This window comes from Leopardus geoffroyi, chromosome B3, assembly GCF_018350155.1.
Source record: "Leopardus geoffroyi isolate Oge1 chromosome B3, O.geoffroyi_Oge1_pat1.0, whole genome shotgun sequence".
NCBI classification, from domain to species: domain Eukaryota; kingdom Metazoa; phylum Chordata; class Mammalia; order Carnivora; family Felidae; genus Leopardus; species Leopardus geoffroyi.
Genome location: NC_059337.1, coordinates 70,138,819 through 70,157,108, shown reverse-complemented (window position 1 = coordinate 70,157,108; position 18,290 = coordinate 70,138,819). Strand labels below are relative to the sequence as shown.

General features: G+C 39.8%; 1 protein-coding gene across 1 annotated transcript; it reads right to left on the bottom strand.

Moving 5' to 3' along the window:
- Nucleotides 1-4,514: 4,514 nt before the first annotated feature.
- Nucleotides 4,515-5,477, bottom strand: LOC123583654 (olfactory receptor 4F3/4F16/4F29). The gene has a single exon (XM_045450805.1). It carries the CDS (start codon nt 5,475-5,477, stop codon nt 4,515-4,517), a length of 963 nt encoding a protein of 320 aa, XP_045306761.1.
- Between the last annotated feature and the right edge of the window lie 12,813 nt (nt 5,478-18,290).

Here is an 18,290-nt window from a genome sequence, read left to right as displayed (position 1 = left end):
AAAGAGGCAGAAAAAATATGGAAAACTTATTTCACACTCTTCAGACCACAGGGACTCTCCCTCAGTTCCCTTTTCCAAAAGGATGTGGTATCATCCCTCAGAATTTGAGCTGTCTGAGACACTGTCACTGCTCTGTAACAAGAGCTGCCCTGGATGGGCAAACAGAGAAAAGAGAGGGAAAGAAAGAAAAAAAAAGTATTTCCCTTATACTCACCAGTTTGCAGGGACCACTCTTCACAGTTCCCTGGCCAGACGTCTTGATTTTCACTTAACATATTTTCTGCCTGTATCATACCAACCATAGCTCTGCAATGGGGATCTGTTATTAGTGATAAGCCATGAGAGAAAATATCCAAAAAACCTCACCTGCCCATGGGTTGCTTCTTCAAGGCTGATTCCCCTCTACAAAACACCAGATGTTCTTTACTTTTTTTCCTTGTCTCAGGTACTTAATTTGCATTTTTGCAAGAATGTTTAGATCTAAATAATGGGAAAAATAGGCTGTGCTGAGCTTATTATATTTGGACACCACAATGGATTCTTACAAAACACTATAAAAAAATGATACATTTCTATTTGGCTCATTTCTCTAATTATAACTCATCTAGATTTTTGGAAAAGGAATACACACATGCATACACACACACACACACACACACACACACACACACACACAATGGAATATTACACAGCTATAAAAAAGGATGAGATCTTACCATATGCAACAACATGGATGGATTTGAGCATATTATGCTAAGTGAAATAATTCATACAAAGACAAATATCATATGATTTCACTCATATGTGGAATCTAAAAATCAAAACAAATGGATGAGGAGAGGAATATGGCAGCAGAGGAGGACCGTAGGTTCACGTCATCTCATGAACACAACCAAATAACTATCATACCATCCAAAATATCCCAGAAATGAACCTCAATACTGACAGAACAAACGCTTCAACTAAAAGGAGACAAGAGGACATATCAAAACAAGTGTGAAGTGCAGAGAAATGGTTCAGGAAAGAAGAAACAGATCACGGGGGCTGCAGAGGGGAGAGAGCCATGGCCACTGAGAAGGGTGAGAGAAAGAGGAGTACATAGGGGAACACACAAGCAGAATGTTTCTCCAAAGCCATTGGCCTGAAAAATGAGAGGGGCTGGATCTTGTGAGTTCTTGCAACCAGTGTCTTAAAGCTTGATGTTTTAAAGGTCTGGGGCATGGCTAAGATACAGACTGGAGGCCACTGCACTGCTCCTGCACAGAAGGCAGGTCCCCTGGGGGCAGACAACATGCAAACAGTTATCTAAGGAGTGCCTTGGGCACACAGTGAAGAGATTATTTGATCTTCTTGGACCATGTCCCTGAGGGGCAGCATTCAGAGACACCTCTCCAGGAATAAGGAAGCTGGCTGGTGCCATTTCCCTCCCCCACCTCTCAGCATAAACACAGAGCCACCTGTGCACAGCAGCACAGTGCCAACACTGGGTGCCTAATTTGCTTATACCAGGCCTCACTCCCCTGCACACTGGTGGCACTGCCCTTCTCAGTCAAACCTGCCTTAGTCCCAACAGGCTCCTACCCCAGAGGACCAGCACAAATCACTGCCCACACCAGTGGGCACAAATCATGTATCCCAACCAGACATGTCTGCAAGACCTCAGTTCTGGTAGAGGTGATGTCAGGTCTCATGTCACAAGCAGACCAGAGCACACCTAGTTGAAACTCACTACATTCAGGCGAGGGACCAAATACTTCTCACAGCAGGCAAGGAGAGCCACGGCAGATGAGTGGCCTGAAGGACACAACAGTCCAAACACAACATCAAAGTACACACAGCACACACCAGAGACACTCCCTGAAGCACCAGGCCACGGGCACTGTATGACTTCTTCCTCAGAAGTCCATTACTTTCAGGAGCAGGAGACATAACTGGTTTTTCTAACACAGAGAAGAAGGAAAAGTCTTAGACAAAATTCAAAAAACAGAGGAATTTATCCCAAATGAAAGAACAAGATAAGACCACTGCCAAAGATGTAAGTGAAACAGATATAAGTAACATGCCTGATGGAGAATTTAAAGCAACAATCATAAGGATACTCACTGGGCTTGAGAAAAGAGTGGAAGACTTCAGGGAGACCCTTACCACTGAGATAAAAGAGTGTTTAAAAAATCAATCAGAGGGACGCCTGGGTGACTCAGTCAGTTAAGCATCTGACTTCGGCTCAGGTCATGATCTCACTGTTGGTGGTTTGAGCCCCACGTCAGGCTCTGTGCTGACAGCTCAGAGCCTGGAGCCTACTTCGGATTCTGTGTCTCCCTCTCTCTCTATCCCTCCCTGACTAGTGCTCTGTCTCTGTCTCTCAAAAATAATAAAAATGTAAAAAAAAAAATTTTTTTTTAAATCAATCAGAGATGAAGAATGCAATACAGGAGACTGGAAACACGTGTGATGCAATGAAAAGCAGTCTGAAAGGAGCTGAGGAATGATTTAGTGACCTGGCAGACAATGAAAAAAAAAACTAATGAGGCTGAACAAAAGAGAGAAAAAGGAATTATACAAAATGAGAATAGACTTAAACTCAGTCACTCTATCAAACATAAAAATATTCATATTATAGAAGTAACAGAAGAAGAACAGAACAAAAAGGGGGCAGGAAATTTATTTCAAGAAATAATATAAAACTTCTCTAATCTGGGGAAGGAAACAGACATTCAAGTCCAGGAGGCATAGCGAACTCTCCACCAACAAAATCAACAAACACAGGCCAACACCAAGATATACTGTCACTTCGTTTGCAAAATGTAGTGATGAGACAATCTGAAAAGCAACAAAAGAAGTCCTTAACTTATAAGGGAAAACCTGTAAGGCTTTGGAGATTTCTCAATAGAAACTTGGTAAGCCAGAGGAAGTGGCATGATATATTCAAAGTACTGAATGGAAAAATCTGCAGCCAAGATTATTCTATCAGGCAAGGCTATGAGTCACAGTCAAAGGAGAAATAAAGGGATTCAAAGACAAAAACTAAAGGAGTTTGTGACCACTAAGCCAACTCTACAAGAATTGCAAAATTTTAAAATAAAATACTCACAAATTGAATTCAACAATACATTAAAAAATCATTCACCACAATCCAGTGGGATTTATTCCTAAATTACAAGGGGGATTGAATATTTGTAAATTGATCAACATGATATCCCACATTAATAAAAGGAAGGAGAAGAACAGTATGATCATTTCAATTGATGCAGAAAAAAACATTATCCATTCACGGTAAAATCCCTCAACAAAATAGGATTGCAGGCAACATACCTCAAAAGAATAAAGACCATACATAAAAACCCACAGCTAATAAGGGAAAAAAACTCAGAGCTTTTCCTCTACAGTCAGGAACACAAAGGAATGCCCACACTCATCACTGTTATTCAACACTGTACCAGAAGTCCTAGCCACAGCAGTAAGAGAGCAAAATGTTGCTGTGTTGTGTACCTGAAATTAATGTACCATTGTGTGTCACCTACACTCAAAAATTTTTTTAAACTTAATTAAAATAAAGCAAATTAAATTACATAATTTAATATATATATAATTTTCTAGGACATATATTTTGGCGTGCTTCCATGAATTCCTAGACAAAATTCCAGATACAGAGTAAGCACAAGTCCATATATGTAGTAAGAAAAAAAATAACTTTAGAGGACATATGAATAAAGCAAAGAATGAATTATTGGTTCATGAATGTGCATATGTATGTGATCAAAAGAAAATCAGAGAATGTCATCAGTTTATGCTTTTCAAACTTGTTCCCACAAAGGTTTATATCACCAATAGAAAAAATATTGAGTGATCATGAAGCAATTTTCTAAGAGAAAGATTAGTGAGAAAGGGGCATGAAGGGAGAACGCTATCAAGTAGGAGAGATTAGTAGCCCTGCAGTCTGCAATCAGATTGTTTTTAAATACTTGAACAATCTAAATGCAAAATTTTCCAGCTAAACAACATAACTATGCCCTCCAAATCATAAAGAAAAAGTTGAGAGATTATAATAGAACAGAAAAACCTGGATTAGGTATGTACACTTTTCAACTCACAAGAAATAAGCAAAAGAGCCATTATTGGTAATAGTGGAGAGTATCAATCACCAGTGAATAATTAGCATCTTGGTTACCTCAAGAGGTAGATCATAAGAAAATATATGGATAAATTGAAAAACAAATGATAAACTGAAAACGTGACTTTTAAACAAAGTATTAGCAAATATACTTAAATTTCTTAAGTATTTAAATAGTGAAGCCAAGAAAAGATTTCAAGTAGCATATACATGTGCAACTCCATGTGAATCAACCTGTTTTGAATTAAGGTTTATCTCTCTAGGTCTTCATTATCTAAGGGAAGAAGAGCATTTCTAAGAGTGTGGTAACATTAAAATCAATTGCAGAACCACTAAAGAAACCAATTCTACAATTTCAGATACCAGCTACACAATGATCAGGATAAAAATCTTACACCATTTTTTATGAAATCTTCCTAAAAATCAATAATGGTCTGAAAGTTCTCTTCACTGCTGCCTTCATCTCTTTATTCCTGAACGTGTAGATGACTGGATTCAGAAAAGGAGTGATAACTGCATCCGACAGGGCAAGAAATTTGTCCATTTGGGAACTGGGATGTGGCCATGTATAGACAAACATGGTTGGACCGAAAAACAAAAGGACCACAGTGATGTGAGCTGACAGGGTGGAAACGGCCTTGGATGAGCCACCGGAGGAATGTTTCCAAACAGAAAACAGGATGAAGACGTAGGAGATGAGGAGTATCAAGAAGGAACCCACACAGATAAACCCACTGTTAACAGTGACCATGAACTGCAATCTGTAGGTATCTGTACAGGCCAGTCTCAGGAGCCGAGGAAGGTCACAGTAAAAGCTGTCCAATACATTAGGACCACAGAAGGGTAAATTAACAATGAATGCTAGTTGGAACAGTGAGTGACTGACACCAAGGGCCCAGGCAGCAGCCAGAAACAAAATGCACATTCGTGGGCTCATGATGGTCAAGTAGTGGAGAGGCTTGCAGATGGCAACATATCTGTCAAAGGCCATGGAGATGAGCAGCACCATCTCCACACCACCAATGACGTGGATGAAGAAGATCTGGGCGATGCAGCCTCCAAAGGAGATGACTTTGTGCTTTCTGAAAAGGTCATAAATCATCTTGGGTGAGGTGGCAGAGCAGGCTCCCAAGTCAATGAAAGAGAGATTGGCCAGTAGGAAGTACATGGGGGAATGCAAGTGAGGATCAACGGTCACAGAGAACACAATGAGGATGTTCCCGGTCATGCTTGCCACATAGAGCACAGAGGAGAACACCAGGAGGAGAAGCTGGATCTCCCATGAATGAGTGAGTCCCAGAAACACAAACTCAGACACAACTGAGTGATTCCCTCCATCCAATGATCCAGCCAACTGGGCTGCCATTGAAATGAGAACTATGAATGTGACAAAGAAATTGTGATGATCAGGAATAATAGTGGTATTAACAATTTACGTTGCATTACAAAAGAGAAATACCTGGTAATCCAATGCTTCACACTTCATAAGTATTGATGATAATGATGATGACATAAGCACAACTCAGGAGATTATAAGTAGAACTATCAGAAAAATCTCTCAGAGCCTAAAATTAATAGGAGAAGTAGGCAAGAAGAAAAGCTTCACAGGGGCCTGCAGCAAGAAACAGAATATACAATCAAGACAGTATATTTACTTACAAAAGAAAAAGAGGCAGTAGGTGGAAATAAATTTATTTAATTATGCACAAAGGGAAATTCAACAATTATACAAATTATATCTGACCTTACTTTCCCATGTCAACACACTTAATCTCCCTTTTATGATCATTTTCAATTACACTCAGAGAGTAGGGTTGTGGGGAAACTGATTAATCAACGGATCGGCATCTAGGAGTGAAAGTCTTCTGAAACATGAGATGGGAATGAATTAAGGAGAAATGCATGGTAGACAAGGATGTAGATGGAGATTAGGGACAATGAAACGGGGGAAGAAGAAAGCACCAAAACCAGGCAAGAGTAGTAAAACAGGGAGAAATGGACCTTAACCAAGACAGAATTTCATTCTTTGTCACTATGTCAGATCAGGTTCACTGCTTTTCTGAATCTTCCTTTTTTTTTTATTGTGGTAAAAACCATGTAACATTAAAATGTACCTTAGAAACCCTGTGTAAGCGTATAGTTCAGTATTATTCAATATATTCATGTTATGAAAAAGATCCCCAGAACTTTTTCATCTTGCAAATGTGAAACTCAATACCTATTAAAAAACTCTTCTTTCCACTCTGCCTTCAACCCCTTCTAACCACCATTCTACTTCCTGTTTCTATGATTTTTGACTACTTCAGATACCTCATAGATATAGAATCATACGTCATTTATCTTTGTCTTATTCCCCTTACCACAACATCCTCAAGGTTCAGCAACTACATCTTCCCATTTTTTTCATTTTATTAACTTCAATCAATGGGTATCTCAGTCGGTTAAGCCTCCAGCTCTTCATTTCAGCTCGCATCATATTTCACAGTTTGCAGGATTGAGCTACGATCCTGTAGGCTTGGGCTCTGTGCTGGCAATGTGCAGCCTGCTTGGGATTCACTCTCCCTCTCTCTCTACCCCTCCCCCACTCACTCTTGATACATAGTAGAAAAAAACTTTATTTTTTTTAATGTTTATTTATTTTGAAGGAGGGAAAGAGAGAGAAAGCGCCCATGGGGGGTGGGGGGGGGGGGAGCACACAGAGAGGGAGAGAGGGAGACACAGAATCTAAAACTGGGTCCAGGCTCTTCTCTGTCAGCACAGAGCCCTACAACGGACTCAAACTCACAAGCTGTGAGATCATGACCTGAGCTGAAGTCAGATGCTTAACCGAATGACCTATCCAGGCAACCCAATAAAAAATTAAAAATAAAAATAAAAACTTTAAGGAAAACTTCAATCAAAATCATACAGAGACCTCTACTGGTCACAAGACTCAATACAGTTCCCTCTGGTGCCTACACCTGGCCCGGTGAGAATTTTATCCAGACCTAATACAAACAAATATTTGGGATTTCACCCTAGGTTTTGCTAAAGCATGGCCTATACACCACAAGTGATGTGAAATACACCTGCAAAGAGCTTCTATCCATCCACTCACATAAGGTGCTTATGGCCAGCACTTGGAAACAGTGAAATAATCAATTTTTCTTCATCAGTGACTTAGCCACACCTACCCTGTCCCCTTTTCCACTCGGTAGTATCTCCATCCTGTTAAAACATTCACTACTTTCTTTTACTGTGACCTGCTCTGGTGCTTGACATCATTGTGCTCATTCTGTCTGAAATCCATGCAGATATGTTTTCTCTCAAAGGTCATTGTACTTTTAAGCTTTCAGCCCATTTTGAAATGAAAAGAATATAAAACTTCAGTAACATTACGGGAGGGCACCAGAGCTATCTCCTTGGCTTGATCACCTGTACCTAAAGCTGACACTAAAAGGTTGGTAACTGGGGTGCCTGTCTGGCTCAGTTGGTAGAGCATGTGACTCTTGATCAGGGTTGTAAATTCAAGCCCCATAGTGGATGCAGAGAGTAATTAAAATTAAAACCTTTAAAAAGAAAGTGGGGTGGCTGGTGACTTTGAAGTTTTGAGTATGCTTTGTATTTAGGAGGGGAAGGAATGAAAGTAGGGGAGAAGATTCCATTACTCTGTGTTCAAACACGCACCACACAATGAGGTAGAGGGTAAGCTCAGAAAATGACTGCTGAAGTTTCACTCTCTTAGAAGGTGCTGGATTGCAGTACAGGTTTACTGACATTCTTCTCCTTTTGCAGGCACAGTGCCAAGAATTTGAAGAAAATTCTCCAAAACAAACAAACAAAAACAAACCAAAAAACCTCCACTTGATACTCTCATCTATCCTAAAACATCCTTCTGCCCCAAAACTTACAAAAGCACTCACTGTGATCTGACCCCAATTCTAGCTCACCAATACTGAGCTGAGTCTCTCATATGTACCTAAATCAAATGATTTTGCTGTCAGCTCCTGAGTCCACAGTCCATACTCTCAGAACATACACTCTCTATAGCTTCAAGCTCTTCCATCAGAAATCTCAGCCTGGGCTAAAGAAAAGGGAACCATCTTTGTGAGAGACAGACTGAAGGAAGAGGAATGGTGGGATAAATATGCATGGGTGACTGACAGAGGCACTGGAGACATGGCCAGAAATACTCAGCAACTGAGCGAAAAACATGAAGACTTTCATGAGGAAAACATATGCACGTGATGAAATCAGACCAATATTTTTGTCTAAGAGACAGCCTTTTCCACAGTGACCATTACTCAAATGAAAAACCTGAGATTCAAACATCTAAACTGAATTGCTTATAGTCACACAAGTGCCAGAACTGGTGACCAGAGCCCATGTCTCTGGATTCTTGATCCAGAAGTCACAGGTCATGTAGAAAATGACCTAAGAAAGAGGAAAAACTGAACATTAAAAATGTGATCTTCTGGGGCACCTAGGCAGCTCAGTTAAGCGTCCAACTTCGGCAAAGGTCATGATCTCACAGTTCACAGGTTCGAGCCTCGCACTGGGCTCTGTGCTGACAGCTCAGAGCCTGGAGCCTACTTCGGATTCTGTACCTGCCTCTCTCCTGCTCCTCCCCTACTCATGTTCTGGCTCTGTCTCTCAAAAATAACCAAACGTTAAAAAAATTTTTTTAACGTGATTTTCTGAATTAAAACTGACACCAAACACCAGCATTTACACAAACTACCTATTATTTGCACTAAATTATTTGGCATGACAGTAACTACATATAACTACGTGACCAATTAAATATTAGAAGTACACTGTATACAGAAATGAGATCAGTCATTACTACCATACTTTGCTCACTCTTCTCATCTTGGTGCTCATTTGGAAGGACACAATAGTGGTAAATTATTTGAAGGAATATTGGTTATCACATCATCCTTCCTGCCTCTCTATACTTTACTCTCCTCAAAAGTCAAATAAAAGTTCTCAGTTAGTTTACACAGCTTTCCTTAAGAGGAAAGCTATCAAGGGGCGCCTGGGTGGCTCAGTCGGTTAAGCGTCCGACTTCAGCTCAGGTCACGATCTCGCGGTCCGTGAGTTCGAGCCCCGCGTCGGGCTCTGGGCTGATGGCTCAGAGCCTGGAGCCTGTTTCCGATTCTGTGTCTCCCTCTCTCTCTCTGCCCCTCCCCCATTCATTCTCTGTCTCTCTCTGTCTCAAAAATAAATAAATGTTAAAAAAATTTAAAAAAAAAACTTAAAAAAAAAAAGAGGAAAGCTATCAAGACATAAATTGCACACATAATAGCTACAACATAAGGCATCATACAATATATGCCATACAAATGGTAGAGAACATCACTAGCTGAATATGTGAGGGGGAAGAACTAATAGAAATTCAAAGGAAGGACCGGTATTATCCGGCAAGGTCAAGGATTTCAGGAAGAGGTTGGATTGTGGGATGTCCTTTTAAATACGAGTGAAAAAGACCTTAATCTGTAGTCTTTGCTTTTAATCACAATGCCTTAAGGGTTTTATTTGAATTGCCCAAAGCTCCTAACTAGGTGTGTAAGTCGGTAAATATTTCCAGAATGGAAGGTTGGTTAATAACCCCTTCACTCTCCAGGAACCAAGGACTCCCGTGTTGTTTCTCCGCCATCTTTTGAAATAGATTCCACATGCAGAGAAGAATATTTCTTAGCTCTTATCTCAAAATTGACAATAACCATAACTAATAGTCTCTCTTCAGAGGCACCCCCCCTCTACAAAATATATTTTGCTTGGGGGTGTAGAAAACTTGTGTCTGCAAGCCTACACCTAACACTCAACATGTCACGAAGCTTGGCAATAATCTGAGAGGCAGAAACAGGGGAGAGAGGAAGTATGAAGAAATATGAAAAGAGAGAAAGATACAAGGAAAGGAGAAAATAGAAGAGATACACACTGTGATAATGAAAGGAAAAGACAGAAAAGAAACCATACAAGGACAGAGGGGAAGAGTTCAGATAAAATTAAATAGGAAGATCCAATTCCCACCTGTGATGGAGTGATTAGGTTTGAAAAGGCAAACTCCTTCAGTACTTGCCCAGCAGACTCACAATTGCTTGTGGATATCACACATGGCAATGAATGCAAAGATTGCTTTTTACAATGCAATGTAAATGGAAATTATCCACAAGTCTAACTGCTACTCTAATTTGAGAAGCTTACAATAGAACTGTGAGTAGCTTGGGCTTACACGTCTACCCAAAGCCTGTTTCTCAATCCAGACTCCAGACTCCACTGCCACTTGCTCTAGGAGCTTGGGAAAGTCACTTAACCTCTCTGAGCCTCAGTTTCCTCATTTGTAAAAGGAGATAACAACACCTCCCTTGCAGGGTGTGGGGAGAACTAGGTGATATAGGTAACATACACCTACTGCAGTACCTACCACATTGTAAAGGCACAACAAATGGTACCTAATATGTATTAACTATATGTCCCAGTTGTCAGTTCCAAAAATTAAAATTGTTTTAATTTTTAATCCATTATGCTGAGATAATGAAGAGGAGTTGGTTTCACTTTAGGCTTCCGTGTCTATGCTGGTGTCAGGTAGTTTGAAAGGATTCATTAGGGATACTTCTGATAGAATAATTTTGCTCCTAAGTGGAGACACTGCTCAGGACTTGGTTTGTAAGAAGTTTATGTTCTGACAAATCATAAGTCAGGCTGTGTCATTTCCACAACCACTCCTCTCCCTATAGCCAAAGCCATGAATAAATTCTCACAAAAACGATTCTGAAGACTTTCTTGACCACCTCACATAACACTGGTCATTTGCACCTGCACTGGGGTGGAGTGCTTCATGGATTTCCAAAGGTGTGCTCACCCAGATAAAAATTTGCACAAACTTACTTACAAAGAGGAGGCAAACCCACAAATACCGGCCTTTCAGGAAATAACACTTTTGCTCCAAACTCACTTTTGTTTTTCAAGATCCATTTAGCATCTTTAGCTACAGTATTGCTAACTGCACAAGTGGAAAACACAAGGACAGTTTATGCATGTCAAACAATCAGTTATGGATTCAGATGGCCAATGTAGTCCTAGTTCTGTGCATTCCTATTCTTCTGTGCCTTCATATTTATTTTACTAACTAAAATGTATTTATGAGTATGTATTGTTGTCAATCACTTGGAAAGACAATGCCTATCTTACATTGTAAGTCAATATCCAACAAACATAGTAAGATGAATGCCACAGACTTCATAATACCTGAGTAAAGTGAAAGAAGGAGAAAGCCACAGCTGTTGTGATCAGAGAAGACAAAATAGAAAACAAGGCATTGAGCAGACCTTCTATAAACAGTAAATATTACAGTACATACAGAGAGTTTGAAGAATCCTTTCAAACGGATGGTACAATATGAGAAACGACAGTTAAGCTCAAGGTACTCTGAGATGATGGTGAAGAGGGCAGGCTGCCCAACAGAACGGAAGTTGTGTAAAAGAACAGTAGAATATAAGACGAGAAGGAAAGTTGAGGCTGGTTTTATCTGACCTAAGGCTCTAACTGCAGATGGTGAGGTACTGGTAATAAATAAAGAGGAACAAAGACTCAGGAGCAAAGAATTAATGATAAAACCTCTGCTGGAGGAAGATGATGCATCTTCCAGTATGGCAGACACACTAGAAGGAAAGGAACAAGAAGAAAGAAGCCCAGTTAAGAGACTAGTATAATAGGATGGATCGGACTTAAGAATCTTCATTATATCAGCAACACCATTTCTTACAACTGAGAAATTGGGCACCTGGGAGCATCTGACTTTGGCTCGGGTCATGATCTCAAGGTTCATAAGTTTGAGCCCTGCATCAGGCTCTCTGCTGTCCAAACAGAGCCGGCTTTGGATCCTCTGTCCTCCTCTATCTGCCCCTCCCCTGCTCATATTTTTCCCTCTCAAAATTGAATATTAAAAAAAAAAAAGAAAGAAAAAAAGCAGGGACAAATCTTTGTTCCTGGAATTTTTTTTTTTTTTTTTTTTTTTTACTGTTATCCCCCCCACCTACCTGTTTTGCCAAGGGAACTAAGAGATCAACATCACTAAAGATTCAAGTATGGTCTCCCAACCACATCCTATTCAGAACCATTACAGACATACCCAAATAGCTGTAAAACAACGGCACAGCAAGAGTGGAAGCTAATTCTTGGGGCGCCTGGGTAGCGCAGTCGGTTGAGCGTCCGACTTCAGCCAGGTCACGATCTCGCGGTCCGTGAGTTCGAGCCCCGCGTCGGGCTCTGGGCTGATGGCTCAGAGCCTGGAGCCTGTTTCCGATTCTGTGTCTCCCTCTCTCTCTGCCCCTCCCCCGTTCATGCTCTGTCTCTCTCTGTCCCAAAAATAAATAAATATTGAAAAAAAAATTTAAAAAAAAAAAAAAGAGTGGAAGCTAATTCTAATTACAGCCCCAGAGGGCAGTGACCAACTGATGCTGCAAAGATCTTGGATTGCCAGATTGAGATCCCTTAACCTGGGGAATTATCACCTATGATCATTTTGGTTTTCCCAGTGTAGCCAAGGAGAGAAGCTGTTAATGAGAAGAAATAAGAGTTGGTAATTTTCTGACAAATAGACTCTTTGCATAATCAAGAACTATTTGGAATCTTGACTTTTACTGTGACTGAATATGTATTCCACAGGAAAATTTAAAGTGGATTTTTGCATTTTTAATCATTTTATGATAATTTTAGTAGGGTGTATTCCATTTCAGAAATGTGAAAATATAGAAGAGTATTTTTTAAAACCTTGAGGACACACTATTTTGAGTTTAAACAAAAAGAAATACTATTTTCAAAGGTGAAATTAAAGTAATTTTGAAAATCAATCCTCTTGTATATTATCTTGTTCACTCTTTAGCACAGCAGAGTAAGCACTATTATCACATACAAAATTTCTTTTTCCTTTTTTCTAATTTTAATTTTAGTTAGCTAACATACAGTCCAATACTGGTTTCAAGAGTAGAATTCAGTGATTCATCACTTACATACAGCACCCAGGGCTCATCACAACAAGTGCCCTCCTTAACACCCATCACCCATCTACACCATCTCCCATCCACCTCCCTCCATCAAACCTCATTTTGTTCTCTAAGAGTAGTTTGTGGTTTGCTCTCCTCTCTACTCTCCCCTCTCCCACCTTCCCATATGTTCATCTGTTTTGATTCCTAAATTCTTTTTATCATTTATTTTTTTAATATGAAATTTATTGTCAAACTGGTTTCCATACAACACCCAGTGCTCCTCCCAACAGGTGCCCTCCTCAATGCCCATCACCCACCCTCCCCTCCCTCCCACTCCTAAATTCCAAATATGAGGGAAAACGTATGGCATTTGTCTTTCTCTGATTGATTTATTTTGCTTACCATAATATATTCTAGATCCATCCACATTATTACAAATGCCATGACTTCATTCTTCGATAGCTGAGTAACATTCCAGTGTGTGTGTGTGTGTGGGGGGGGGGGGGTGGGTGTGTGTGTGTGTGGGTGTGTGTGTATGTATGTATATACCACATCTTCTTTATTCATTCACCAGTCGATGGACATTTGGGCTCTCTCCATAGTTTGGCTGTTGTTGATAATGCTGCTATAAACATTGGGGTGTGTGTACCCCTTTGAATCTATATTTATGTATCTTATGGGCAAATACAAAGAGTGTAATTGCTGGATCATAGGATAATTCTATTTCTAGTTTCTTGAGGAACCTCCATACTCTTACCCAAAGTGGCTGCACCAGTTTGCATTCCCCCCAGCAGTGCATGAGTGTTCCTTTTTCTTCACATCCTCCCCAACACCTGTTGTTTCTTGTGTTGTTACTTTTAGCCATTCTGACAGGTGGGAGGTGGTGGCTCTTTGTGGTTTTCATTTATATTTCCCTGATGATGAGTCATGTTGAGCATCTTTGCATGTGCCTGTGAACCATCTCGATGTCTTCTTTGGAAAAGTGTCTATGACATGCAAGATTTCAATTTACGTAATAAACCAGATTATATAGCTAAGAAAGTTTAGTTTCATCTTTGAACACAGAACCACTAACTTGTTCCTGTTCTTCTCTTCAGCATACTCCTTTGGCACAAAGTACTGAATACAAGTACAATGTTACCCATTTCTTTTAGAAGACAAAATCAAAGTATCAGGTAAGACCACCAACACCACAGAGATAATTGACTATCACTTTTGAAAATAGAGAATTCTAGCTTAAGACAGCTGAAAAGAAAGTGTTTCCTCTCCTCTTCCTGCTACACCAAGGTAACAAACAAGGCTCTCACCAAACCTAACACTTTATAACCCTTCCTTCTTGTGCACTCAAGAACCACTGCAGCTTCCCCCCCACTTTGGTATCATCCATTCTTCCCTGTTTTGTCATTCCCCTCAGCTTTCACCATACATAGATCTCCCAACGTACTAAATTTTTTTTAATTTTAATGTTTATTTATTTTCAGAGAGAATGAGTGCAAGTGGTGGGTTGGGGGGGGGAGGCACAGAACCTGACTTGGGGCTCAAACCCACAAACCACAACCTATGACCTGAGCCAAAGGCAGACGCTTAACCAGCTGAGCCACCCAGGTGCCTCTAGAAACTCTTAATCCAACTTTCCTTTAATGCTCCATTTCTCTAAAGACCTTTCCAACAAAATTCCTCAAATGAGTTGCCTCTGCTCTCTTCTCCAATTCCTCTCCCAGATTTTCTTGCCAATTCACTCCATTCAGAAAGTTTTTTGAAATGTTTTTAAATTTTATTTAGGTTGCGGGAAGAAGGGGGGAGGAGATAGAGCATTCCAAGCAGGCTCCACACTGTCAGCACGCAGCCCAAAGCAGGGCTCAAACTCATGAACCGTGAGATCATGACCTGAGCCGAAATCAAGAGTGGGGTGCTTAACCGACTGAGCCACCCAGGCATCCCAGCACTCCAATCAAAATTTGAGTCCAGAACTTCCACTAAAACGTGTCTTTCAGTGTTCCCATGACCTTCTTATCAAAATCTAATGATCAAGTCTCAATCCTTATCTTTTAACTGTTCATTACCTACTCCAACCTTCAGGTACATTTTCTTCACTTGGCTTATCAGGTACCACACAATCCTCGTCTTTCCTTTTCATCACTGGTGGCTCCTCTTTACTCTCCATAAGTTGTTATTCAGTCTCTGAGCTCTTAATGTCTAAGAAAACCAGGGCTCATGTCTTTTCCATCTATTTTCATGCTCTAGGTTTTCTCATCTAGTACCATGCCCTTAAAGAGCATCTGTGCATCAATCTCTTGCTCCTATTTCTACCCTATATATCACACTTGCTTATCCAGGTAACTACTTTACATTTCCACTTGTATATCCAATAAACATCTTAAATGTAATGTGCACAAAATTGAGCTCAGGCTTGTTAAAGTTGGTTACTATGCCTTCATCTTTCCAGTGGCTTATATCAATCAATAAATAAGCAAACAAACAAACAAACTTAGAGTCACGTCTCTAAAATCCAGTATCCTCCAGCTGGCAAATTGTGTTAGCTAACCCTTCAAAAGCTCACCACATCTTACCATTTGCATTGCTACTCACGCCGACATTCCCCTCTCCCCTTAATTTCTGCAACACACTACTTAATGTACCATTGCTTAGGCCACTGCACCACTTTCTGTAGACTATTCTTAGAAGTACAACGAGTCATAAAGTTAATTCTAAATATAAGTGGTATCATGTCACCTCTCTGCTCAGAATCCTCCAATGGTACCCTGTTTCCTGTTACAATGGTTTACAGAATCCTACATGATTTGGCCTCACTTTACCTATGCAAATTTTCTACTATTCTCCTCTTTTTACACTGACTGGCCTTTTTGCTGTTTCTTGAATACAACCAAGCGCTTTAAGCCTTTGCACTGACTATGCCCTCTGCCTGGGATGAACTTTCCTCCTGACATTTGCAATGATAATTCACTTGCCTGTATCAAATCTTTACTCAAGGACACCTTCCCGCTGATGCCTACACCCTAACTGCCCTGATGGGAAGTGCAACACACTGCCCACAACTCTGGACTTTCAGATGCACTTTAACCTTCCCTATTATATTGCTATTGCACTTATTTCCTATTAACTTTCTTTAGAACTTATTTTGCTTAATATTTATTATCTGGATAGGTGCACAAGAGTAGGAATTATATATAAATATATATATAACTTACATATACATAAAAATGAAAAAATTATGTAAATAAACTTTATGTATATTTATTTATGAATAGTTTTATATATATTTAATGTTTTACTTATCTTATATATATTAAATGTACAAATATATATTTGTTTTGTATATGTATATATTTATATGTAAATTATATATTTTTTAAAAGTTTATATTATATAGTATTTTTATAATATACAAATATAATACATATAATATATATAATTTATTATATTTATATATCTAATTATGTAAATATATTTTATATATACTTTATATACATTACATATTTTACCTATATATTATGTGTATATTTATAATATATTTATGTATATAATTTATACATAATTATAAAATATATAATTTATGTACATAAATATGTATGTGTTTTATATACGTTTAATATTTTCTGTATTAATATATATTAAATATACATTAATACGTGTTATGTATTTTATATATAAATTATACATTTATATATATACGTTTCACACATTTTATATGTATATTTTTATATATTTAATATATGTTAATATATAATATTTATTACATGTACATATATTTTTTTTAATTTATTGAGATATTCAAAATGCCTACAGTAATGCCTGACACTCAGTTGGAACCTGATACTTGCTGCATGAATGAAAAATTGAAAAGGGAAGGTGGAGGTTAAATTATAGGGAAAGAATGAGAATCACAACTGGGTTTCTTGGTTTCATGCCTGGATAGATGATAGTCTAAGGAGATGGAGTTTTCGGTGCTGATCACAAGCACCATTTTGTGTCTCTTCAGTCAGAGGATATATGAGAGATGCAATTAGATATATCACATATTATTCTGGATCTCAGAAGACACCAGGACTGTATTTTATATAGTAATGTAGTATCAAATGGTTATACATCAGAAGGGAAAGGATTACTCACCAAACAGTACTGAGAAAATCAGCAAGTAGATTTGAAAACTTTAGATCCCATCCTATTATTTCTACCAAAAATAATTTTAAGGTGGATAAATTATTTTAGAAATACATGTGAGTGAATATTCATTAGGTGTTCGAATGGAAAAGAACTAAGAACAAAACTTAGCCACAATAAAGAACAAAATAAAAGTTCACAATTTAAAAGTTCCATAGATGGGGCGCCTGGGTGGCTCAGTTGAGCATCCAACTTCTACTCAGGTCATGGTCTTGTGATTCACGGATTCAAGCCCCCCATCAGGATCTGTGCTGACAGCTCAGAGCCTGGAACCTGCTTCGGATTCTGTGTCTCCCTCTCTCTCTGCCCCTTCCCTGTTCATGCTCTGTCTCTCTATCTCTCAAAAAAAATAATAAACATTAAAAAAATGTTTTGGATCCTGGGAAGATGGTGGCATAGGAGGACGCTGGGCTCACCGCGTCCTGCTGATCACTTAGATTCCACCTACACCTGCCTAAATAACCCAGAAAACCGCCAGAAGTCTAGCAGAACGGAGTTCCCTGAGCGAAGCTCAGAGAGAGGCCCACGGAAGAGGGTAGGAAGGGCAGAGAGGCAGTGGACGCTCCACAGACTGGCGTAAGGGAGCGGGGGCAGAGGGGCGGACCGCCGGCCAAGCAGAGCCCCCAAGAATGGCTTGCAAAAGCGGAGGGGACAAACGGAGTGTGTTCTGACACCAGGAGGGACTTGACATCTGGAAGGTTATAAGCTAACAGCTCTGTTTGGAGAAAGGGAGGACTAGAGGACAACGGGAGGGCGAGTTGTTGAGCCAGGACAACAGAGCTCAGTTTGGCTGGGAAAAAAGGCACTCGCCAAGGCTATTTCCCTCGCCCATCCCCCTGCCAAAAGCCCAAAGGGAACCAGTTCCTGCCAGGGAACTTGCTTGCACTGCACAAACACCCAACTCTGTGCTTCTGTGGCTCCATCCCTTTGGCGGGTCTGACTCCCGCCCGGTGCTGCAGGGCCCCTCCCGAAGCGGATCTCAGGAGGAAAAGTGAGCTGAGCCTGCCCCTCCTGCCGCCATGCAC

Coding starts and splice junctions, on each gene's coding strand:
- LOC123583654 (XM_045450805.1), bottom strand. CDS start 5,477: ATGGCAGCCCAGTTGGCTGGATCATTGGATGGAGGGAATCACTCAGTT.